The 26604-nt window shown below is 40.0% G+C and overlaps 1 protein-coding gene across 1 annotated transcript; it reads right to left on the bottom strand.

Annotated features, from left to right (window-relative positions):
• Positions 1-417: 417 nt before the first annotated feature.
• LOC306820608 (complement C3-like) lies at positions 418-26604 on the bottom strand. The gene is made up of 43 exons (XM_079338489.1): positions 26513-26604; positions 24019-24214; positions 23741-23903; positions 22883-22977; positions 22405-22493; positions 22201-22283; positions 21984-22071; positions 21733-21835; positions 20047-20167; positions 19690-19805; positions 18894-19040; positions 18610-18709; positions 18249-18343; positions 17975-18166; positions 17708-17863; positions 17427-17556; positions 13548-13616; positions 12840-13037; positions 12623-12743; positions 12433-12521; positions 12182-12321; positions 11707-11919; positions 11244-11307; positions 11068-11157; positions 10769-10975; positions 9712-9787; positions 9464-9623; positions 9242-9337; positions 8336-8486; positions 7998-8083; positions 7294-7371; positions 7043-7198; positions 6882-6944; positions 6470-6551; positions 6310-6358; positions 6070-6160; positions 5859-5948; positions 5673-5775; positions 4239-4328; positions 3161-3253; positions 2950-3033; positions 2262-2406; positions 418-1289 (listed from the first exon to the last, which is right to left on the bottom strand). Exons 1-43 carry the CDS (start codon positions 26587-26589, stop codon positions 1148-1150), a joined length of 4977 nt encoding a protein of 1658 aa, XP_079194615.1. The 5' UTR covers positions 26590-26604; the 3' UTR covers positions 418-1147.

The following is a 26604-nucleotide window of genomic DNA, read 5'->3' as shown; positions in this document are numbered from 1 at the left end:
TTTCTTCCAAACTGAGATTTTTAATTAGTGTTCAGAGTTACAAAAAGGTGTCATGTCTTTAGGACAGTAAAGTTCCTTAATCTGGTTATCCTCATGTTTTATGTATTGTGTTTCCTGTTTTACTTTAATATCACTTACCCTGTGTCTGTTTTCAGATCCTTTGCGCTCTGCACTCTCTCGTGTCTCCCTGGTCTGTGATGACCTGATGTTTCACCTGTGTCTAATTTCTGTGTTTCCCTCCTTCTGTGCCAGCTTGTCTTTTTTTTTTTTTGTATCTTCGACCAGCAATTCTGCGTAATGTTTTGGAAACCGTACCTGTATCTCTGTGTATTTGTTCTGAATTTGTGTTGTGGAGTCGTGCATTTAAAGTTCTTTGTTTTATGGTTTAGTCTGACAAAAGGTGTGACTTATACGCAGTTTCATTTAATTATGTTTTATTTAAACAGTCCATTTCTTTAGCATTACTAGTATTTTCTGATCTGCATCACAATTTGTGTATACAAAACAAAATATCTGGTCTAACAGAACATAGAGTTTCTCTTTATGCAGATGAGATGCCTCTTTATGTATCAAATCCTTGTAATGTTCGAAAAAGATCTTTTCATCAATACAGATACTTTCTACAATTTCAGATTGTATTCTGAACATCCCAAATAAGTAGAAGAAATAATTGTTTAACAATTATATAAATCTTATTTCTGTGAGATTTTGATGAAACAGTCAGACAGGAATAAATTAGCTGAATTTTGTATTTCTTATCCAAAATTTCCTAACCAATGCTTGTTTTACATAGAATGGTAGTTACAAACCAGCTGTTTCACAATGCTTTCAAATGCCCCCTTTGTTTGTTTCATTCTTTGTCATTAAGCTTTTCAAGGGTAACTCCACTGATCTTAACATCAGGAAGTTGACTAATTGAGTTGATCTCTTCTTGAACTTAACCAGACAGTAACAACTTGCTCAATTGTCTGAATAAACCAAAACGTCATCAGTGTAAAAAAAACCCAAAACAAAACAAAAGGATCCAGATCAAGGACTGTCAACTTTAATCAATACAGGGCAAAATATAAAACTTTTGTATTTCTTACAACATCAGCATAATGTCAACGAACAGTTTGAAAATAACGTTTTATGTCCTGGATTTTCTCTACTGTTGACATCCAAAGAGTTCATACTGCTGGACCAGCTCCTCCATGCCCAAACAGGTGGGCCTGTACTTCTCCATTTGACACTCAGCTTCTGTGGGCCAGTACTCGATCCAGGTTCTTTCACCAAGTACGTACTGATACCTGATAAGAGGAAAACATGTGAGTTCTTCACTGGCTGGACAAAACACACAGATATGCTGTAAAACTCGGAGTATAAGATGCAGTATATCAGACACAATGTGTTTTTTGATTGTGTGTGTGCCCTACATGGGGATTTCCATCCTCAACTCAACTCAACTCAACTCAACTTTATTTATAAAACGCTTTTAAACAGCCATGGCTGTGACAAAGTGCTGTACATCCATGAAGAGCACAAACATAAAACATAAGTAAAACACTAACAGGGTTAAAACAATAAAAACAATAAAACACTAAAACAAGAACAGAGTCTCATGCTGGGTTAAAAGCCAAAGAATAAAAATGTGTTTTAAGATGAGTTTTAAAAATGGACAGTGAGGGGGCGTGTCTTATATGGAGAGGGAGGTCGTTCCAGAGTTTGGGACCGGCAGAAGAAAAAGCCCTATCCCCTCTGAGCTTCCGCTTACACCTCGGTACCTCCAGGAGCAGCTGGTCAGCTGACCTGAGGCACCGGGCAGTGAGTGTAGGGATGGAGCAGCTCAGAGAGGTAAGGTGGGGCGAGACCATTTAAAGATTTAAAAACAAATAAAAGAATCTTAAAATGAACTCTAAAGTGCACAGGCAGCCAGTGGAGGGAGGCCAGAATTGGGGTAATGTGCTCCCTCTTTCGTGCTCCGGTTAGGAGGCGAGCAGCAGCTTTCTGAACTGTTCAGCAACGTTTACAGTGTGCAGTTTCTGTGCAGCTGTGTAAAACTGTAAATGGTAATGGGCTCGAGCTTGGAGAGCACTTTTCTTTTTCACTGCATGAATAGCTTATTACACCACTGTTCACACTTTCACGTTCACACACTGATGACAGAGGCTGCTATGTAAAGTGTTCATCAGCATGTAATTCATTACAGAAATAATAAAACATGTAAAATACTTGCGTAGACACAATATCATTATTGTATATCACAACAATAAGAAACTTACGATTGATTTTGCTCATCTAAGTGAATATCTTGGGACGTGCCCATGATCAGGTAGGTTTTGCCGATCCCCAGATCCAAAGACAACCTGCAGTGTTGATAACTGAGGAATGTGCGCAGTTTGCCCACAGGACCCACATCAGAACTTCCTGGTTTTCAAATACAGGAGGAGAGAGAGAGAGAGAGATGTTTTATGAAGATTTAATGTATACTCACAAATACTTCTACCTGGAGTCATGTCTCCTCGTATTTGTTTAATCCATTCAAAACTCAATGCAGAATGCAGCATTCCCAATTTATCAGGGTGAGATATACTGGATGACCTTTTGACGAGGATTAACATCCTTGAATAACTGTTGGATTATTGAGCTGATCTGATGTTACTAGTTATTGATGTTCATTTGTATTACTGTAGTTCAGAGTTCAGATCTATTTTATAATAGTAACCTCCTCCTATGACTCTATGACTGTAGTTAACATGCTGTTCATCAGGTAGAATCAAATGGCCTGATTGCCCTTATAGGTAATCAGTGACATGCACTGTGCATAGACGAGTTAGGTTCATGATGCAGCTGGTTGCTGGTGTGTATGCAAGAATAAGCAGCAAGCCTATCGCGTGCCTAAGGCACCTTGGAGGTTCTTCAGAAAAAAAAAATAATTAGAGGGAAGGTAATAAAAAAATTAACACCCACCTTCTTTGATAGCTTCCAGTACACGTATTGTATAAATGTCAGTGGACAATCCGTCTTGAAATTGTTCAAGTCTCACTTTGTACACTGAGGAAGAACAAGGTTCAGATAGTGAATTTACTTGCTCACAGATTTTCTTAACATCTCAAACATTAACATGATTTTTTTTTTTAAAGTTAAATACTGTATGTGTAGATCATTTATACTGTCTTACCAAAATCTATTTTGCTGGTCTGTGTGCTCTCACAGGCCTTGGTAGTCCGCTCATCATTGTCAATATGGCCCTTTTTCTGCATGCTGCAGTTCTCTGGAAATAAATTTAAATTAAATCTGTGTGTAGATATGTAAAGGTTACATATTATTCTCCTTTTATTTGAGCTTAAATAAATATCAGAGGTCCCCAAAACATGTCTGTAAATTCTCTTGTTGTAAATCCACTCTGATCCTGTATGTGATCATTCCTATAAATCCCTCTATTTCAGCCCTGCTCAGAACAGGCTGTTTCTGTGTCTGTAGCTTTAAATGCAAATTAGCCGTGTCTGACCACGCCCCCCTCTGGAAGGGCGAGATGGCTTGAGCTTTCTCACTCCATGCCAAATTGTTCACAGTGTGAAGGCAGACTCAGAAGATAAAACAAACACCTAGCTGTGGGAGAGTCAGCTACCTATGAGGGGTTACTGCCCTTTGTGATGTCATTAAGGGAAAATCTCCAAATGCCTGTTTGAGCACACATTTTCTGAAACGCGAGCAGGCAAAAGACGGAGAAGATGAACTCTTCTCACAATTGAAGGGGGGTTCTATTTTTCACAATACGTGACCTTTAATAGTTGCTGTAATGCTGCTGTATTAAAGTCACAATCAAAGCATGTTAGTAACTTGTCCTGTGGCTAGACTTGCGGTGATTCAGAACCGGTTTATAGCCTTTGACAGAAACTTCTGATGTTAAAAGTTCAAATTGTTTATTCACAATCAAACTATTTATCAAACCATCTCCCTCTCCAGACCTTAACAGGCAGATATCAGGGAGTATTAAACTAGTGTTTCCATCATGAGAAGTACCAATGCAGCCATTTAAAAAAACAGATCAGACATCCCCCTGTGAACTGAATAATCTGACAGAATAATCCTGAAGGAGTTCCCTGTGTTGAAAATGACAGATCCAAACCCAAATGATCCGAGCATTAAGGGAGGATTAGGTGAGTTGTATTTTTTGTGTTAAGGTGTTCATTACAAACATGCTAACCGAAACTACAGAGATGAATAAAATGTGTATTAGACACCATCCGGTTTACCTTCAGCACATGTGCATTCATCATTTCTGCAGAGCTGCAGTAGCTGCCCAGCTTTCCTCTCTGGGTGGTAAAACTTCACACAACGTGTTTCTGCAGCCAGACAGAGATTTTTCAGAACATACATTGAATGGTTATTACATTACAGTAGGATATGTTCATTACATACTTAAAAATATACAAAAACTAAAATTAACTCTGAAGTATTTTGAAAACAAAAAACATTCCTGGAGGCAGCAGATGTTTCTAATGTGCTCCTGACAATGTGCTGATTTGCCTGTTCACACATAGCGCCTCATAGTATGGCAGACTAAGCAGAGTCCTTGATGATGAAAGTTTTGTGTTCACACGTGTTTACAGCCTGGTACAAAAAGGATCTAATTAGTTCCTCATGGGAGCACACTATAGGATGATTTGAGTTTGAAAATAATACGTGTTATTCATAGCGAGGCACGTAGCTGACATGATTGACAGGTATGTAATAGACGTGGTTCGTCCAAAGGCTTAAAACCCGCCTCAGCTTCGGCTCCCAGCCTATCGTTTGGTTGACTGAAAGTTAGACTGAGACAGCATTTCCAGCATGAGGCTGATGAGAGCCTCTTGCAGGAACAGATGGCGGACATCACTTAGGCTTCGCCTATTAATATTTACAATCTATTGTCACTCCCCACAACGCCATCCAACACCATCCACAACGTATGGCTGACTCAGCCATACGTTTTCCATGAACCAGTCCTTACTGTCACTGTCCCTTCACACTTCAGGTTAGGGCTAGCATTTTGTTTTAGGTATATATGTAGGTGGCGCTAGCTTGTAACACTGAGGCTGTTTTTTAAAACCACGTACTACATACTACTATCAAAATCACTGTGCAGTATATACTGCATATTGCGTTCAACAGTAGTATGTAGTCTGAATGCCAGTCGTTGCTTATTTTGCAGTATGCTTGGCCCGGTCAAACTGGTTTCCGATCCTGAAATGCATTTATACATAATAGCTTGGGTTGAAATATGACGGCATGCTATTTAAATTGTTGTTGTGTACTTTTCAGGCATTCAGGTTTCATCTTTACACAGGGGCAAGTCAAGGACCCTGTAATTGCAGCTGCTTGTCCAGCTGTGGCACACGCACTGTACAGTCTACAAAACACAAAAACCTGAGGTGGTAAGACATGTAAATAAAGGAACATGTCATATTGTTATTGGTTCATGCCCATAATGTAGCAAGATAGCCACCGATGAGTTCAAACAGCTGTGCTTCTGCATTTTGGCCTGGCACTTTGCATTGTGGGTAAAATTTCACAAGGTAGACTGGTCTGATGCATACTGTACATGTTTTCCTAACGGCTGATCTCGTAGATGTTCACATGCTGCATTTTGGGCAGAGCAGTGCGTATTATTAGCATCGTATGTTGCTCGAGAACAGCTTAAGACTCACGGTCGTAGTATTCATAGACAGACACAGCAGCTGGTTGCAGGACTCCAACTTTCAACTTCTGATGAACTCTAAATGAGATCTCCTCAAACCGAGTGTGAGAAACCTGTGAGGAGATGAAATCATCAACAACAAAGGGAGAAGGTAAAAAAAGACTAAATAGGACTAAATGTCACAATGATGACTTACCTTGTCCAGGTAGATGATTAGAGAGCCTCTTTCTGACAGGACTGTGTTCATTTCATATTTGGCTATGGTGCGGGCACGTCCTTTCGACAACTACACACACACACACACACACACACACACACACACACACACGGTTAGATAAATATTTTTGCGACTAAACAAGTTTGTTTCCTCTAACCATAAACTTGTGTGTCTCTGTAACAGTTCTTACTAAGTCCAAGTCTTGTGTGTTAACAGTGAAGCCAGTTAGCAAGCCAATATCCAGGACTGACATGGTCGCATCTCGCTCTGTGTCTTTGTACCTGTACAGGAAATGGACAATGGAGAAAAAAAATAAATCTCAAGAAGACATAGATCAGGAAAGAATAACCTTTTACTCAGAAAATGGAGGACAGGATAATTCACAAAAAATGATAATGACAGAAAGAGAGAACCTCATGTTTGTACTTACAAGACCTCTATTCTCAGCCTGTATGTCTTCTCATCTTCATCCATTTTCTCTGCAAGCAGAAAACATTGACAATGATTTTTTGTTGGTATCATACATTAACTCAGTAAGAGAGATAAAATAGACACGAAACATACAATGAACAAATCAGATGAAAATTTACCTGGGAGGAGCTGCACTGACAGGTTAAACCTCTGACAGTCACTCGCCTTCTCTGTCGGCAGAGCGTAGTACAGCGACACCATCTGGAACAGAGAGAAAAGAGCATCTTTGTGTGTGAGAGGCTGCCATTTAAAGAAAATACAAGTTTGAAAGTGGCTGAAGTGTATTATACTTGCGACACAGTGTGATATGAACAATGATGTGAAACTACATGGCTTATCTGGAATTCAACTACCAACGGATACAAAACCAGCGACATAATATGACTTATACCATACCACCTCCGTGCAGTAGTGGACTCTGAAGCGGTTGCAGCCATAACAGTCCCCATCACAGCACATCTTGTTTACAGAATATTAGCTGACTCACGGTGAGCACGCCAGCTTCAAGTCATTGTTTTTCATTTCACTCACCTTAACTGTCGCCTCTCCTGTGCCTGTGGCGGTCACGACCACGTTCTGATTGATATCATTGATCTGCAGGAATTCAAACATGTGCACAGACACATTTATTAGGATAAACAGAAGAAAGAAACAGAAAATGATGAAATGAAAGAGCCCCTCGGTTTCCTCACTTTAGATGTTCTCGTGGTGTAGCTGTTGCCCCTGTTAAAGTTGAATTTGTCAGGCTTTGCTCGGCCCGGCAACATGATGTCCACATTCAGATCATACTCTGGTTCTTTAGCACTGGCCCAGTAATCAGCTACAGCCTGGTACACCATAATGGTAGCCTGGTGAGGGAAACAAAGGAGGAAACATATTTTAAGAAGATATAAATGAATAAAAAAAAGCGAGGTATCAAGATTGAGAGAAGAGTCTGTGTTACCTGAGTTGATCCATAACCTCCGCCCACCTTCTGCTGTTTGTTGAACCATCTGACAATAGGTCTGGCATCTTCAAAGGCCTGTATGAACACAAGGAACGTGTAAGGGTGAAACGATCTGAGTTTGACTTTTCCCTTTGGAAAATAGTCCTGAAGTATCCTGATTCTCCAACATTTACAGTATGACTTTCCAAACTTTACTATAACATCTCATTAAACTCTTATTAAATCAAGTTTTATGTTTTATGTTCTTAGATTGTTAAATTACAAAAAACCCAGCCGGCATCTGATTTGCCACCTGTCCAATGAATACATACAACAAATCATATCAACAGTAAGCCACAGTACACAACTAATATATCAAACACAATCAGAGACATCATTTACAACCATGAATCAGAATCACCACTAAAAATGCTCATTCAAATATCTGACTGCTGCTGGAATAAATGACCTCCCGAGTTGTTCAGTCGAACACAAAGGCATCACTCGATGTCACTGAAGGAGATTTGGAGTCCATTAAAAACACACAGTAAAGGATTGCCTTTAAAGAGCAGAGCTGTTTTCAGTTTGGTCCTCGTTCTTTGTAATCTCAAGTGAGTCCGGTGAAATAACAGTGCCAGCCTTTTTGATCAGCTTATTGATCCGATTTTTATTACCCACATGTATTTTTTTATGTTTCTCTCTGTAGCATCACAAGAACTCACCTTGACCTTCACAAGAGCGAGGAGAGCGTAAGCTGTGGCCTCCAGTGTGTAAATGTGTCCCTTTGCCGATGGCCAGTGGGACAACTCTGAGGAAAACACAGATACATGTTTGTGACTCTGCTGTAACACCAGGATGCTTGATCTACTTTCAAAATCACTATTATCAAACATTAACTCTCGAAAGGAGTGAATGAAAAGATATAACAGAGAAGGAACTGTAAACGAGTCTCTGTTTTTTAATTGTTAAATTCAGCATTCAGCAGAAATCTGTCCACTCTAGCGAAGACACTAATGCGTCAGTTTTACGAAGTGATTCAAGTTATTCTTTGAGACGGTACCTGGGGAAGCAAAGTTGTAAAGGATTTCTTTGTTTAGTTTGTTTGCATTGGCCAGGGCGTATGATGTCATGGCAACAGCATATGGGTTGGTAAGGCTGGGCAGGCGATTCTCCAGGTAGGCCAATGCTTTGTCTATGCTGTTTGGCAGACTCTGGATAGAACAGAAGAAAAAAACCCGAAAGATAAAGGGGAATAATGCGACGACAGATAAAGCACAGAGATATCAAATCAAAAACGTTTTTGGAAAACAGATACACAAACAAAGTGTGATAAATATTGTGAGAGAACAAAAAGCTACTGAATACAGTATGATATAAATTTTGTTTTATTATTTGTAATTTCAGACACAACCAGCAATAATCCAAGGCAGCAAAGATTATTTAAAGCTCTCATTGGCTGTTATGACGTGTCATCAAACGGTCAGCAATAGAATAGCAGAGTTTTTATTAACTGTTCTGTGGATCACTATGAATCTAACGTGTTTGAATTATAACTTTGACTGGATGGTGGGGACATCTCATCACGAGAATGCAGTTCATCTTCATGTTTATTTAAAAGATGTTGTTTGTTTGTTGCTGGTCTGACTGGGCTATCAGTGTGTCTACTGTATTGGAAATGTGTAATGTTGTTATAAGGTCACATTAATGCTCAGTGAGTAAGAGACATGTCCTATCATGTCCTTTTATAGGATAAATCGTTTTTCGAGAGTCTAGAAGACAAATAGTTTAAAGATGTGTTTCAACTTAAATCAGACTGTGGATCAACGACCACAAAAACAAACAGCAACAACAAAACTTTTGACTTTCAGTGTTTTATAGGCAACTTCTGACCAATCAGGTCAAGCTATGTAAGAACTTAGCCTGAAAGGCTGAGATATAACACAATGTATGGCTTTGATGTACTTACGTTAACAGTGTCAGAGCAGAGTGCACGGGACTCCTGCATGGCGATGAGGCAGAAGGCCGTCATGGAGGCATCAGAATCAGCGCCTCGCACGTCACCCTACATGTGCACACGTGCAAAAACACGTTTTAAATTCATGTTCAATATCTCTATCACTCAGTGACATAAACCATGAATATGTATCTCCGTTTTTTTAGCATCAAAGGGGTTTGTGAGTTCACGCACAATCATCTCTCCATGGGACACCCTTCCAACTTCTCTGAACATGCCGTCTGGTTGCTGCGCGTTGAGAATCAGAAACTTGATAGCGTCACAGATAACGTAGTTTTCCACTGCCACCAGATTGTTGGCCATGGCAAACACTTTGGCAACATAGGCTGTCAACCTTTCGAAAGGGCAGAAGAGCAACAAATTAGTCAGAAGAAGTCAGAAGTTAGAGGATGTCCAAGTTCATGAATGTTTGAATGCCTCACCAGGTGCTGCTTTGGTGCTTGGCCCACACGGCAAAAGACCCATCAGGTTTACGATAGGTCAGTTCTTTCTGATAACCTAAACACACACACACACACACACACACACACACACAAAAACTTCAAGTCCATTGGCTGCTTGCTGAGGGGCTAAAACATGTTTTCCTTCACAGCATCATATCATCTTTCATATTGCACTAATGTCATAAGTTACTGTTGTAAAAAATTCTGGTGAAAACAGCTTTAAATAACAGATGGTATAAAAAAGGACAGTGAAAAATCGCACCTCAAGTGAAGCTTAAGTGTCATGGTTCAGTCCTCTTTAGTTTTGTGTTTCAGAGTTTAGATTTCTTTATATAGATATATTGACTCTGGTCATGGCTATGGTGTACTTACGTTAAAAAGGGAACTTTTTCCCAGAGTTGCTTGTTTCTCTGAATGGTAATGTTTCCTAGTTTGGTCTTAAGTGTTTTATTTTGTCATTTTTGTTCTTGGTGTTTGCCTTGTGTCTGATTGCCCTCATTGTCTTCACCTGTGTTTGATTACCTCTGTATTTAGTCTCAGTGTTCCTTCCCTCATGTTGTTGTATGTTGGATGTGTCAGCCGCATTGTTTCCATTGCCTACTGTGTTTCCCCTTCTGAAGTATTATTATAAACTGTAATGACAAAAGGTTTGTCGAGCTCCTCCTGTTGACTGGCTGCAGTATTGGTCTCAACCCCTGGTCTATTTTTAATATTGCAGTTTTTTTAATCTGCTGCTCTGTGTAGAGCAGAAGAGCAGAAACAGTGTGAGGACACATGAAACATCCTTCACACTACCAAACACAAAAGTCAATGAACTTCCATTACTGCGAGTGTCTGCTTCAAACTCACATGAATCTGTGATGCTGAGGGGCTGTGCTAACCTGAAACATCTCTGGCATTTTTTTCCAGCTCATCTTATCTCATTGTGCTAGTTTGGAGCTTTAGAACATAATTATTTACTAAAATCCTTCTGCCAAGTCTGGAAGTTGCATCACGAACATTTCTCGTGTCAGTGCTCATAAAAACATCTGCCTACCAAACTTGATGTGTTCAATGGCTTCGTTTCGTTTCTGGAAGCCCACAGTTTCCCACTGGTTTGTTTTATCCAGGTATGTGGTGGCAATGACGGGCAGAGTCATGTGGATCATGTTTTGCTCTCCGCAGCCAGAGGGCTGGTAGATCAGAGTCCCCATTGAGTTCCCACTAATGGCGTTCTCCACCAGCGCAGACACTTCTTCTCTTCCTGTTTGAACACACACAAATCCCAACAATAACATCATTTCACACCACTATACTGCACTGACTCACATGTCTGAATACGACACTGAACCTCACCTGTCACAGAGATCTGAGTGCTGGTCGGTGCGTTTGGAACCAAATCCTTCTTAGGAATCCCACTGTTCAATACTTCTTCCTGTCTGCCAGCTAAAGATGAACCAGATCAGTAATCATTTGAAGAAGGCACAGCAGTAAATAACTGCATTATGTAACTTTTCAAATGGTCAACTCACCTACACCTTTAGTAGCTGGGTCTAGAGTTACAATCTGAGGAGATTTGACGAGTACACCTTCAGGCTGGAAAGACAATATTACACATCAAGTGATGAAATCTCTGTTAACACCTCCTCCTGGCTCTGTTTCTCTTTTGTATTTACATAGTTACAATAACAGACACAGATTAGAATGAATTTAACCTGGGAACAGAGCACTCTGTCTAATGGTGCAATCTGTCCGCAAACCAGTCAACCGGTTATTAATACACTGTGCAATATCTAAACTGTTTAACACAGCTCAATGTGTATATTCATCATTGTAAATAGTGTTTATATCTTTAAGTCACTGCACTCTGTACACAGTTTATTATTGTATTTTCTGTGTGTCATAATGCCATATTGTGTTGAAGAACAAAGGTAACAACCAAATTCCCCCCCCCCAATTCTGAAACAGACACATGTGATGTGATGTATTTCTTACCACAACACGTAACATCTTCATGATTCCATCGTTGAGCGACGAGTCTTTCACAGCTGCTTTGACTTCGATGCTGTACTGTCCTTCCTTCATGGGAATAATGACGAAGGGTACTGACCGTGTAGACTGAGGATAAACTGTGACCTCCTGACGATACCGTCCGTGTTTAGAGGCTGCACTGCACACATGGTCCTCCTCGATCAGATCCACACGCACCTTTGAAAAAATATCAGACACAGCTGAAACATGATGGAGGTATGAGAAAAGATCAAGAATCAAATTCTCAGCAATCTTTTGAAGGCAATAAATCTGAAGTTTTGCACGAACAAAAAATTTATATACTGGCCAGAAACAAACAAACTTGACAGGTTCTGGGTGAAAGTTGTTGTGCGGAATTTGTTTTGCGTGATTTTGAAAAAAACACAACAACCTCCTCAGCTCTGTCCTGAATAATTGGAGCTGAGTAAAACAGACTTACTGTGGCTTCATCTGGGCTGTAGTTGTGGAGGATTGCTTTGACCTCGAGCTGCTCTCCTCGGACAGCAGAATAGGGCAGTCTGAGGTCAATGAAGAAATCTTTCCGCACAATTACTTCAAAAGACTCGCCAACGCAGATTCCTTAAATATGAGGAGAGGATAAAAGAACATGATGAAAGAGAAAAAAAAACTGGGGGTCATTTTTGGGTCAAAGAGGCAAACAGAAATAAAAACGAGTCACTGGATCCTCACCGTGAGTTCTTGACAGACTGATGCCGGTGAACTGCCAGGTTGTGATTGAATCTTGCAAAGGAACATTTTTCACAGACGATGTGGTGTCACTGAAAAGAGGAAACATGTTCATACAAGGTCGCTTCAAAAACTTAGTGATGTTACTGATGGCGTCAAATGTGTTTATTGTGTGCAGAGATTTCTGACTCACCAGTTAGGGTTTTGTCTCGGGCAAGAAGGAAGATTGATATCCAACCACAGCCAACTCTCAGGGAACTTGGTGCGAGACACAATTTCATTGCTATCCATGTAGCTGTTGTCATCCTCCTCACCTAAAGCAGGATTGGAGAGTTCAATGAGTACTATGTTCAGAACGATAATGGTATAAAACACTTCAGGGTGCCTCCTCTCTTATTCCTGTCTCTTACTTCGAGCCAGTTGGAGGTTGTCCTCCTTCCTCTCGGTCCGCTGGTTTTCCATCTCCCTGCAGCAGTGCAGGAAGGCGTCGATACACTTTTGACCGTCCGTAATGTACTCACTGCGCACCTCACAATTGTATGAAACAGGGAGGTCCTTCAAGCCATCCTGACAACATTGGCGCTGTAGGTCGTCTTTGTATTGGCTCACTGGATAAAAAAAGGGGAGTAGACTCGAGTCAGGGGTGGAAAGGTCTGGAATACATGGTTAATATGGCAGCTATAAAAGATTCAATCAAATCTTTAGATTAAAAAGTTAATTTGTTTTTTAAAATTTTAGTCTTCCTTCTGGGGGGAGGAACATAGGATGTCAACTAGGTACAATAAAGGAATAAAAAAGATTCAATATTTAACTAACAGAGTTGTGCAGGTGTACCTTCTTTGTTTAATACAAGAAAGAAAAAAAAAAAAAATAATTATAATTTCATTTAACTTTCTTAACATCTACAGATGGATTATTTAATAAAGAGAGGTCTATTTACATTTGAAGATAAAATGCTACGAGAAGTGATGATGGTGTGTCCACAACATAGATATATAAATATAAACGCAGTCATTGACAAACATTTATTGGTGTATATTCAGTTAACAAAATGTCTTTAAAAAATCAATGATTTTAAGGGGCTTCGGTATGTGGTACTTGAAGGTGTGAATTCTTACCTAAACTGGTTGTGACTTCCGTTATGGTAGTGGCTCTTCTTCTCCTGCTGGGGGCGGGACATTTTAACTCTGGAAACACAGCACAGACAATGTGTTTAAAAGGTACACTATGCACCCTTTCAAACATGAATATAGCAGATATCAAAATCTTAACTGTAACTGAGTCATCATTTTCAGAAAAGTGAAGTCAGACTCTCTCTCTGGGTTTGGTGCTCTTAGCTCTGTGTTCACACTGAGTGCGTTAACATGGACTTGAGTATCCCGGTTATGAGCCTTATCCCAGTTTTAATCATATTCAGGATGACGTTTACATGCTCACAGAGAAACCTAGTTATTTATATTCCTGTATATATGATCAAAAATAGTATCCCGGTTTCTGATTATAGCACCTTATTTGCGCAGACGCATATGATGTTTATTTTTTACAACACAATTTAGACATTTAGAAATATAAAAGACATGAAAACACAGTGGCTGTTAACAAAAATATCACTTCAATGTATCCCTTTATGAATCCAAAATAAACTAAAGTCCCAAACAAACATAAAATGATCTTTGAAAGTTTAAATTGTCTTTTTAGTCCACGGAAAAAGAAGACCTCCGCCAACGTCGCCGTTTGCTCATCCAAAACAAACTCAGTCCATCCACAGAGTTAAAAAAAAAGCAATCCAACAAATGTTGATCACTGCTATACCACAATAAAAACGAAGCGATCTCACCAGGATGCATGCCGGATCGGGCTGTATTTATTTTGCTCTATATTATAGCCCAGCTTCAATTATATTTAATGTTTTATTAGAAACATAAAAGTTATTCCTCTCTCCAGAATAAGACGATCTTGTTGGCGCTGTCATGTTTGTTTTACGTGTACGTCACTTGGCTGAGTCTGCGCCTGCACAGGTGTTGGCAGCTGTCAGAAACTGGGGTAAGGCGTATCCATGCCACAGTATCCCGTTTTCTATCGGAGTTCTCCAGGTCGTTGTTAGAACAAAATGTATATAAGTTATCATGAAGTGTCATTGTGCAGGGCCGTTGTAAACAAAGTGTCTCTCAGTGCTGAAAAAGTACATTCTGTACTTTTTCACTCAGGTTGTTTTGCAGAAATTATCACCCACACGCAGCTGCAACAAAGGAAAACCGCAAGTGTGCGTCATCAACGGTGGCGCCTGCTTCTGATACCAGAAGAATGCTGAAGATACCCAAGGACACGGCAGCAGCTTATTCTCATATATGTTCTTATAACAAACATCGTGTGCAGACATGAGTGATCGCGCCTGCTTTTCCCCCTCCCTTATTGCTCACTCTTATCTTATGTAAATTAGGGCGTTTTTCTTCAATAAAAAGAAAGGACGAACGGCAGAACAGCAGAGTGGGTTGGAGATTGTGAACTTTGCTGTCTCTGGCTGCTCTCCTTGCAAGTATATTTGAACCTATCTCTGATCTCTGTGTGTCTGTTCTCCGAATCTTTTTCAGATGCAGCATAACCTAGACTAATGTAAGACAAAGCTGCGGAGTGTCAGTTTTGGACCTGACAGTCGTGAAACCGGGTTTCTCAGAAAATGGGATACTTCATCAGGGTCAGGGACGCTGTATGAAGAGGCATAATGGCGGAGTATCGTTGCAAGATGTTCGGGATGGAAGAATGAAATGAAGCGACAGCTGAGAGAAAACTTGGACTTGACAGCCGACCTACACCTATGATCTTGTTTGAAACCAGCCCTGTATCTTCTATTTTTGATCCAAACACAACAAAAACCGAACTCATAGTTAACACTCTCCACAATACTGTCCTGTGCGGGGAAGACCACCTGTTGCTTCCCCGCCTGTAGCTGACCCAGCCTTATATTGTGATATTCTGCATCCTCAGGAATACTGTAATTAACAGGATTTTTTAGTTAATGTTGAAAAGCATTAACTCAACCTTTTAAGTGGAAAAACAGATGTCAGAGAGCTCCCAAGGACTTGGAGAACTGATAATAACAGGATGTTGATTAACAATCTTTCCTACTTTCAGTCAAAGACCAAATCAAGTTATTGATGCTTTGAAAGCTTTCCACATTGGACAACCTCTACCAATCTTTAAAGAGACAACCAGACACGCTTTGGTCCAGCAGACTGACTGTCTCTGTCTTTCTCAGTTAGGAGTTCGAGTTTCACCTAAACCTGTTGATGTCTTCAGGACTTCCCGGAAAACAGAATAGTTAAACCATTATCTGTCTATATGATAAATGTATATGTTCGAGTAAGAGTACATGTCTAAGATTTAAAACCATGCCTGTTGTTTGTTTAACTGTTCAAAGGAGAACAAAATTGAACTTTTCCCCCCAACTGATTTTCTGCTGTCTTAAAGCCATAAAACTAAACTGACCTGGGAGTGATTAAGAAGAACCTTCAGTCACTGCCCAGTACTAAAAAAAAAACAACTGCAATAGTGAAATCTCATTAAAGGAACGTAGATGCATCTTGTCATATAGATATTTGAAAATGTCATTTAAAAACTTATAACATGATTCTTTTCAGGTCTAGATCCAATGTGTAATAAAGGAATTAGGCGTAATTAAATTTTAATAGGAATTGGACGTGGAACAACATTTCCATCAAGTGGACAAAAGCCATCGTGGGATGTGTAAGCTGTGTAATGATGCAGTTGGACTCTCATAATTATAGATTTTGTTACTTAGTTACAGAAGACGTTATTTAAAGACACAAAGTCTTCACATGTGAATTATCTGCGTTGTTAAAGGTTTTCTTATATAAATATTATTTTTCCAAACTTCAGGATGAAATGTATCGACCGATGGTAACCACTCCTTAAAAACCTGATATATTAACCTAAAATATATGATGTAACCTACATTGATGTGAATCTGAAAACAACTGATATCAAATTGAATGTATGGTGATTTACATATGTTTAGTCTTATTCTTAAACTTAGTGAGGAATCTAAAATTTTTTCATTTAAGACAACGCCTATACATTCAGGAGGAGGGCCTGAAACTCCCCCTTTGTCTGACCTGATAAAACCCCTGAACAGTAAGTAATACCGGTGCTTGTGATTGGGCTGGTGCTGTGTTTTTGGCTTATGGCTTGTTGAGTTTTGCTCTTAAAGGGGCTGACTCTGTTCCATCGAGTCAAGCCAGGCCCAGCAGTTAGATCCCCTGCTGCAATTTTTCTGGAAGACGAACTCGTCTTGTCTTCATTTAATTTTTAACTTTTCCTGCAAGGCAACGTTTACTTTATTTTTAAGATTTTCACTGTAGGAACGATTCTTACTGAATTAATTTTAATTGCAACTCTCTTTTCTTGCACAAGCCAGGCTTTTCAAACTTTTGTCCGGCTCACTGCATGTTTGGACATTTTCCAGATCTGGATTAAAATCAAGATGGCCATGAGATTAATCTAAGAAGGAAATTGGACTTTCAAAAGAATTTATTTTTGTTTATATTCACTCGGGACGCTGAGACGACGCGAGCCAAATCACCATCCAGAATTCTCACCTTGAGCCCCAGACTCGACCTCCTATCTGGCTTATTACGGTAGCTGATGGACTTACTGAAAACGGTTTATTGATCCAGCAAAGAGAACAGGAGTACCTGTGCAAGATCCCTGAATTATGTTGGGAAAGTCTTCAAAAAGTAAGATTTGCTCTGAGCTTGTGTTGAGAGAAATATTGGTCGTGTCTTCTTAAGTAATCCGAGTCCAAATTAAATCCCAGATTCTTTAATCCAGTTTATTCTTCATTCGTTTGCCAGCCAAACTCTATTTGGCCTAAAATACTTCAACGAAATAAAAAGTGATTCGACTTTGTGCTGCATATCAGAATTGAGATATGGCGGGGAGGTGTGCACTGAGTGAAGGGTAGAGCAGAGTTGAGGTACCTTGTCTGTAGGGAGTCCCAGAAGCAGCGTTGGACTCAAACAACAGCCCTGCATCGTAGAACACACCCAGAGCATCTTTTCCTCCGCCTGGTGTGCAGCCTGTGTCAGACTTCTCTACAATGTCCCACACCTGAGCAATAGAAGGTGATTCACACACAGCAAAGGAGAGCAAAGGCTCAGATATGTGTCACATGTCTGGCTTATTAAATGAATACTTTCAGTGTGTTTTTCTTGAACAGTTACACCCTTAAAAAACATTTGAACAGATAGAAGTAAATTGCCTTCTTCTGGGTGAGGCGGTGCTTGTTGTTCAGGACATAGACGCCTTTGTCCACTGCCACCAGTCCCACTGTGGCCCCTGGATCTCCTGTCACTTTCAGACCAAACATCCTGCGAGGCTCAAAGGATGGAGCGGGTCTTGTTGATTCCAGCCTCAGCTAAACATGTGGAGATGTGAAGTTTCATATCAGTTTAATGACTTTCATTCCTCTAGAAAATGTCTTAAAATTACTGTGGTACTCTTGAACATTGCTAAATGTGGGTCTCACCGAGCCCATGCAGGAGTCCTTGACGTCCACCCAAACAGAGTCGGACACCAGTTCATTATCATTTGTGTGGTAGTACGCTATGATGCGGAATGATGGCAGCATTTCTTTGGTGATTGGGATTATCAGGGAAATCAGCACCTGACCTTTTGTATGGAATCGGCCATTTTTCACCAGCTGACCTCTGCTGAGGACCTACAGAAACACAGATTCAAACATAAGTAGTCAGGATATGGAAATCAACAACAACAACAAAAAATCACATCACATATCTTACCAGGTATGTGATATCACTTTGTGAGTTCTCCTGCCTGTTCAGGTTAAGGTTAATTTTCAGATTTTCTCCTACTTTCAGCTCAGCTGCATCCACACCTGCAAAAGTGACACACTGATATGACCGACTGATATGAGTGCCTGACATTGCAGATCTGGAGCATTGGTAACGCTGTGCTATTTTCACCTCTGTCACTACCTGGTCTAAATTATCTGGGTCTGGTTGATCAAAAGGTTTAATTTGGATAAAATCTGGAACTTTAGTCCAGTTTGGATCCAGCCCTCTGTTGGAGGGATGATCCAGACTTTTGAGGTCAAAGTTTATGAACAACCTTGACCTGGTGTTACTTAAGGTTGTTCCTCACCTATGTGGATGTAGCTGTTGCTTCTGGTGGTATATGGTGCAGCCTCCATGGTGGCTGTTGCCTGTCTGTCAGCGGAGATACCTGGATCATTGGTTTTAGCCTGCAAATGAAAACACAGACAGATTAGTCTACTTGGACTTAAATCAATGAATGAACCTTTTTCCTGTGCTAATAATAATAAAAAGGTGAATTTGTTTGGTCCAATAGATGTCACCCTTGAGCACAGCATGAAACCGAAACAAACTGCAGTTTGAACACCGAAACAAGGAAAAAAAAACACTTACAGTAATCTGCAGTCTGCTGGTCCTGGCTTCTGTATTGATGGTTAGCCGTGCCAAACCATTAGCTACAGTGAAGCCCTGCACCTGGCCTGGATTGACCACCACTGGAACACCTCTTGCTGGAGTGCCATCAGGATTCACAACTTCAACCTGTCATTGGAAACACAAACAGTTAAACTATCAGAAAACATCTAAATCCCTGAACACATAGTTGAAGCTGAATGCTCAGTGTTCAGTGGTCAGGGAGCAGATCACAGGATGTTTCTGTTTGTAGTCTATCTATTGTCTCTTCGTAGTCCCAGCAGTCCCAAGATAGACAAAATAACTAAATTAATCAGAATTATTTTTTATTCAAGTAGAGCTTGTGCTTAAAGGTTGTTTTTCTGCAAACTGAACCAACAGCGAACATAATGTTAGTGACCAATAATAAAACATGATCTCAAAATAATATGCGACTTTCCCGTACTCTAATGTTTTTAATTTTTTCCAAACACCTTTTTCTTTGGAAGAAATTATCACCCTTAGCACCCTTAAAGGATCATATTTAAAAGGAAAGCTGAACAATGATAGGCTGAAAACGAAGGAGGCCATTGGTTAGATGAGGTCCGGTGACAAAACAGCTGATTAACCCAAAAAATGGTGACTGAGAAACCTGATTGTGGATCACTTAAAGTCTTCCTTACTTAACTTTCGCTAAGCTGCATATGTGACTTTCCCGTACTCTAATGTTTTTATGTTTTTTTTTCAAACACCTTTTTCTTTGGAAGAAATGATCACCCTTAAGCTGTCAAAAACTTACCGAAACATCAAAGGACATCCCTGGTTTGTAAAACTTGGGTGTTTTCTTGAAACTGATGGTGTAAGGTGACGTGACAATCTGGATACTTCTCAGCTCTGCCTCCACCATTTCACCACCTGGGATTTTATAAAGAATCACAAATACATGGACACACAAATAAATAACAAAACACACTTTGAACATCACTTTGCTTGCTGCTTGATACACCGATACAGAAACATGCATCTTTTACATCTACTGCATCTTATTTATGAACATGTGGACATAAATAAAACTTGTTTAGAAACTTAAGAGGCTGAATTAGTAAGAATGTGGAATGATCAATCATACAGCACAGAAACAGTCTCTCTGTCTCACCGCTCTCTGTAAGCACGCTGACTGCTACAAATATGGAGCTTCCCACAAGATCCATGATGTTGTTGAAGGTCTGTGTGATGTGCTCTCTCTTCAGAGTAACCACTCCATTACCTCTCTGGATCTAATGTGACAAAATACAGGAATGCTCTTTAAATACAGTACAGAAATGCAGCGAATACTTGGAGGTAGTGATTTGAAAATGTATCATGGTGGCCTTAGCTAGGTCCGTATGGACTTGGATTCGGAACCCTAGGGGTAACCAGTTCAAGTCCGGGTGCGTACGAAAGTATGGAAGTTGGTGTAGTTGCTTGAGAGATTTCAAGTCACTTCCCAAGTACTGCATATAATGTATGCTTCAGGTCATATCTCCTTTTCAACCAGTTTAAATAATTCACAGAGATCCCCAAAACATGTCTGTGAAGTTTCTTGTTAAAGATGTTTTCTTCCTGTAGTTGGGAGCAGCCATGTGTTGGACAGACTCAGGCCTGTATCCCCTTCCATGCAGCCTGATTGTTGTTATTTAGGAGTGAAACAAACAAAAGCCCTACAGAAACACTATAACTAAAATCATTCATTTAAATGTCGTAACCAAATTGACTACATTAAACCCCAACATCTTTGTTGCATCTGTATGAGCTCTGCAAAAACCCCAAAACTGTGTTGTGTGTATATAAATGTCTATCGCCATTTACGATCTGTGGAAGTATTTGATCATGTCAATAGACTCCTCTATTTAAGCCCTGCTCAGAACAGGCTGTTTCTGTGTCTGTAGCTTTAAATGTACATGAGCTGCGTCTGAACACGTTTCTCTGAAAATGGATGTGAGACTTATTGATTAGGGTCAGAAGGCAGACAGAGGCGTTGTTCAGATTGCCACCAAAATCCGATTTTTGTCCCAAATCAGATCAGAATCCGATCTAACTGACTAACTGTCCACATTACAAATTGCAAGTGACCAGATTCAATCTGCCCATCCATATTGACTTGATCTGATCCACATTGATTTCTATGGTAACAGGTTATGTTCACGAATATACAACAGCAAAATGGATGACTGAGATGTTTGTCTATTTCTGATGCAAACAACCTTGTGGAGCAGTCTGTCCACTGGCTTGTTTTATTACATGTATGTTTGTTTTGATTCTTGCTGTTTTAAGTTCTGGCTTGCCGGATCAACAACGTTGTTGTTATTGTCCATGTTGTCGCATTGTGAGTGATGCAGAAGACACATTGAAGCGACTGAGATGTTCCGATTAAGTCGTATCTGAAGGAATCATAGTTGAATCGCATTCAAAACCACTTTTGTATGTGACTTGAATCAGATATGGACAAATTGGATCCCATGTGGCTTTTTCTGTTCAGACTGGCAAAAAAACAAACTGGATGTGCTAAAATTCAGATTTAGAGGTGTCATGTGAACAAGGCCAGAGGGAAAAACAAACCCACTTGGGGGAGGGATTACTGCCCTTTGTGATGTCATGAAGGTAAAATCTCCACACAGCCTGTTTGAGCTTGCATTTTCTGAAACGTCGAGCAGCCAAAAGACGTAGAGGACAGACTTTCCTCATAAACATGTATTTTGTATAATTTGTGATTTTTAAAGTCAAGCAGTCAGGTGTATGATTAGTGATCAACTATCTAACTAAAAAACAGAAATACAGCAGAAAAGTGAAGCTGTGTGCTCACCGGCACTCTCTGAAGAGAACTTGGAAAGCTTCTCTTTTGTCCATCTTGCATGACACCAAACACCACGTACGCCGTCCCATCCACTTCTTGACCAAACAGGTACCTTAAACAGGGGGACATTGAAAATTATTGTCAAAATGACATGCAGGCCCATTAGCTCAACAACCTTCAATCATTTCTTTTCTCCTCAAATTAATGTAACAAACAATGCTGCTGTATAAATCATAAGAAAAAAAAAATGTTTTACATACGCAGCTTTGATGTCGACGGTGAAATCTTGGTTGTCCACGTAAAAGAAGGAGCTCACAGGAATCAGTTTGACCTCGAAACTGGGCAGGACTGAAAAAAAAAGAAGTTCACCCTGAGGTTATTATTTCATTAAATAGGTGGTGTCAAAAAGTTTGTAAAGCTGTATATGTTTAGCATAACATAGGACAACATAACATAGGAGGTAGTTGAAGGGCTCACCATATTCTTTGACCTCAAACTCAGCGGAGTAGCTCTGCTGTGGGTTGCTGTGAAACTTTGCCACCACCTTCCACAGTCCTGGACTACAGCCACCCAAACACAAGAACATACAGTATGTAATGAAACGTAGGATAACCACTTCATAACTAAATGCACAACATTAAAAAGTGAGAATTTGTCATGTTAATTTAGATGTAAACATACCTGACGATTTCTGCCAGCTGGTAATCTCCAGAGTGGATCCCTGATTTCAGAGAGACTGGATCAAGTGGTAAAATGATGCCTTCAGGGGTCTAAAAATAAACAACATTTGTTAACCATTAATTGTAGGCATTTAAATGTGCAGATTATTTCATTCAAGTAAGTTCTTGATGTAACTTGCGATAATTCTTTTGATTTCTATACATGAGCCTGGTTATTAAGGAGATGGCTCTTTTAGTAATAATTCCTTAAATTTCTTCCACTGACTGGAGAGGCTGAGTGAAGGACAAACCCCAACCAGTAGAGGGCGACATGCAATTCTGTTTCACAGTGTTTGATTGGTCAAATGTTAGAGTGAGATGGAGCCCAAACTTCACAAAGACACAAGGCTGGTTGTTTAGTGTCAGTATGCCTGTTACTGATGATATGATAGACTACTATTGAATTCAAGTTTATGCTGTCCAAAAATAAAATACCATACCACAAACTCAATGGCAATGGAAGCATCCGTCGCGGTATCATCATCCCTCTCTACAGGCTCCATTTTGGGCGTCACTGCAAACATCCTGTAATAAACTAAAAGAGACAGGAAATAAGATGTGTGCTTTGGTGAAGAAAGATGAATAAGGGGATTTCTGATTTAATAACATAATCTGAAAAAAAGAAAGTGACCTATTCCTATGAACTGAAATAAAATAAAGACAGGGTTGGTATTTTTTTTAAAACAAGCATGATTTTGAAAGTAGCATTCCTTCACCGTATATACACCCTCATATTACCCCCTCCCCTCTCTGCTCCCTTAAAGCACACCTCAACTCATCGCTTGAAATGTGTAAAAACTACATCGTCTCATCCACAGCACCTCTTCCCATTTTCCCTCATCACTATGGCTATGGCCTATGGCCACCTTATTTGCCTCTATGAATGGCCCGCTGCCCAACAGACCTCTAGTATTGCTTAATATATAAATTATTTAATCTGAAACTTTCAACACTAAACTGTATCATAATACATGTTAAAAAATGTGAGTATTTTCATACTCACAAGGACCAATGACAAACTCACAATATAAACTCTGTCATCAGTGATCAAAGTGGTCAAAGTTTTTACAGACTAATAACTGGGGCAGATGACGGATTTTTTTTTGTGCTTCTTTTCTAGAACACACAAGTTATCAATTTCTGTCAGGACCGAAAGACAATTTCAACCAAAATCTTAAAAAGTGTCTCTGGAGAAAATGACAAACCCTGCCTTTGAGAGACTTGTTTTCAGAAAATTACATCTTGTCTTGTTATAAAGAAGTTTCCACAGAGGGACGTCTGTTTCCAGTAGTGTGTACCTTTACTGTCGGGGGTGTAGAGCGTCTTGTCAGTCTGGATGAAGATGTACCCAGACTGGAAGGACACGAGGACGACTTTCTCCAGCAGGCGGTCAGGGAACTGAGCCTGCAGGTACACATACTGCTTCATGTTGGGATCCCGATTAAAGTCTCCAACAGGGACCTGAAAGCAGCACGAAGACGCAAAAACAATGAATAAACACGATGATGGGATGTGTGCTTTCATGGATCTCTTGTTGTTGTCTTGGCAGAAAATGAAGTTGTAAGATATATTTTACCGTAATTTGTCCAAGTGCCTGAAAGTTATTCCCACTGTTGAGGTTTACAGATTTGTGTGCCAGCCTTTTGTTTTTAGTCGGATGGTTCATGACGCTGATTTCCACATTCATCTCTGCTCCTGTGCAGTCCTGACACTCCACAAAGATGTTTTCTGCTGTTCCTACACGCAGCAGGTTAGGGGCAGACATCACATGCCTGCAGAGAAGGAAAGAAAGAAGGACTGTTAACTAGCATGGTGAAAAAAACTCTTCATGCTATGTAATAATAATAAAAATAACTTCATCAAATTTGTATGATTAAGGAATTATTTTCTATTTATTTTAGAAATATGTAACTTAAACAACATACAAGGTCCATGGCAGTGTTTCCAAACCCTTATTTCCCTTTGTGCAAATCTAATACTAACAACCAAAGAGCAGACACAGCCCTTTGCAACCCCCAGACACCAATTCCCTGGGGAGGCCCCCCAAAAAACTTTAAGAATAGAGAGTGCAATAGACAAGTTGAATAAAAGAAGCATTTTTAATATATTTTTCTGTGTGTGTGTGCATGTCCATGTGTTTTAGTACATTAGAAATTCCCCTCAGAAGAAGACGAGGCAGCGGTGATGTTTGCAGTTAGTCATTTCAAGGTATTAGAAGATTGTATGACTTATCATTTAAAATATGTTGTATTTTAATGTCATCCTTTCTGATTTCATGTTGTTTTTAACGCGCTGTTTAACTGTGTAAAGAACTTTGGGTAGCTCTTTATATAAATGGTGCTCTTTAAATAAAGGACGTTCATATATTCACTTAGATTCGGGAGCCATGCCCGAACCACACCTCCAATCACCTGACAAGCCGACGTATCCCTCTCCACAACGTTTGTCTTGTCCATTCCCTTCCTCTCCTCCACTCAACCTTCTTCCTCATCCCTCCACCTGATGTCTAATTCTGTTACGGTTCAGAGAAGACCCAATAGCAGAATGAACAAGCAGAGGCAGGAGTAAGGCAAAAAAACTGAAACTTTACTTGATCTTTAAGGCAGAGTACCATACGTCCATAAACAAAAACAAGAACAAGAAAAAAATCAAGAAATCCAGTCCCAAGTAATACAGGGAGATATCCAACAGGCGAAAACAAACTGGCTTGAGGCTCTGCAGGCGGTAACAACTATGACGATCAGACAAAGCAGGGGGGAGATTGACCAAGTCTATATAGAGAGGGTAATGAGCAGATGAGCAACAGGTGAGTGGCAGGATCCAGGAGGCTGACGGATGATTGGCTGAGACCAAGAACAGGGGGGAAGGCTGGCAGGTGCAGAATGGACAGTGAGCAGAGGAGTGAGTGCAGGAAGGCGGGGTATCAGGAGCAGGAAGCTCCAGCAGAAACCATGACAAATTCACAGTCTGAACTAGGCTCCAGAAGGTTCCCTCACTCTGAGTCTCCTTCGGCCCTGCAGTTCGTTTAATTCTTCCAGACCAGCCAGTGACAACATCCTCCTCCATCATGATCATTACCTTAGCATATATTCATCTATCATTATATATCTACAACGCATATGGTTGTGGCGCTGTCCTTGCTAATGAAACTGGCCTTGTGTTGTCAATGCATGTGGCACTTTTGAGTTACAAAGTGCTTCACAATTAAAACTAACTAAAAAAAAGGTTCAATCATCATCAATAAAACAAGTTTTAAAAGGTGTAACAGAGCAAAGGTTTGAGGAAAATCAGGACTTTAAAAGTGAGTGCAAGAAAAAGATTTCAAAGAGGACACCGAGTTTGTCTCATTGACATCTTCATGATGGCAGGGAGTTCATTAGCACATGGGCTGGGTCACCAGTCGAGGTGTAGGATGAACAGATATGGGACAATGCGTGTCATGCCGTTATAAATCAAGAAAATAAATAAAATCAAACATGAATGACAATATGGTCAGATCAGGGTGAGAGCCACTATCCTAGACTCCGTGAGTAAACATTTCGATTCAGCAAAAAAAACAAAAAAACAGGAGGAAGAGCTCCTGCATGGACTATAAAAATAATTAGTAATGTATTAATTATCTTGCTTTAGATCCAACATTGGATCAATATAACCTTTCATCATGTCTGGTGGATTACATCACTGTGCAAACTCAGACCACAGTTTAACCTTTGTGACTGGACCTCCACCTCTCTTTATGTAAGGTATTAGCTTAATGAAATATAGTTTTACAATTTAAATCAAAACTTTATTTATTCTGGAAGGGACACTGAGGTTTCCCTTATTTCCAATGAAGTCGAGATCACAAGCACAGTAAAACAAGCAAGAAACACAACAAACAGAATCAGTGAGAACTGTGATTCATGAAAGCAATAAACTAACTCAATAAATAAAGCAATAAACTAAACCCCTTATAGTGCTATCTGCTCTAATGATATTTTCACAACACAAGGAGCAGCATAAACTAACAAACTGTCCATAGCTCATGTTTTCATTAGTCAGCATTAATTACAAAGTAAGCTGATACATACAGTGGAGCTCCATCAGCCAGAGAAGAGAGAGATCCAAAGGCCAGAGAGGCCAGCAGCCACAGCATCGTCCTCCTCATCCTCTTACCAGATCC

Source organism: Symphodus melops (assembly GCF_947650265.1).
Source record: "Symphodus melops genome assembly, chromosome: 2".
In the NCBI taxonomy this organism is placed as follows: domain Eukaryota; kingdom Metazoa; phylum Chordata; class Actinopteri; order Labriformes; family Labridae; genus Symphodus; species Symphodus melops.
Note: the sequence above shows the minus strand (reverse complement) of the source record. Positions and strands in the feature narration are given on the sequence as shown.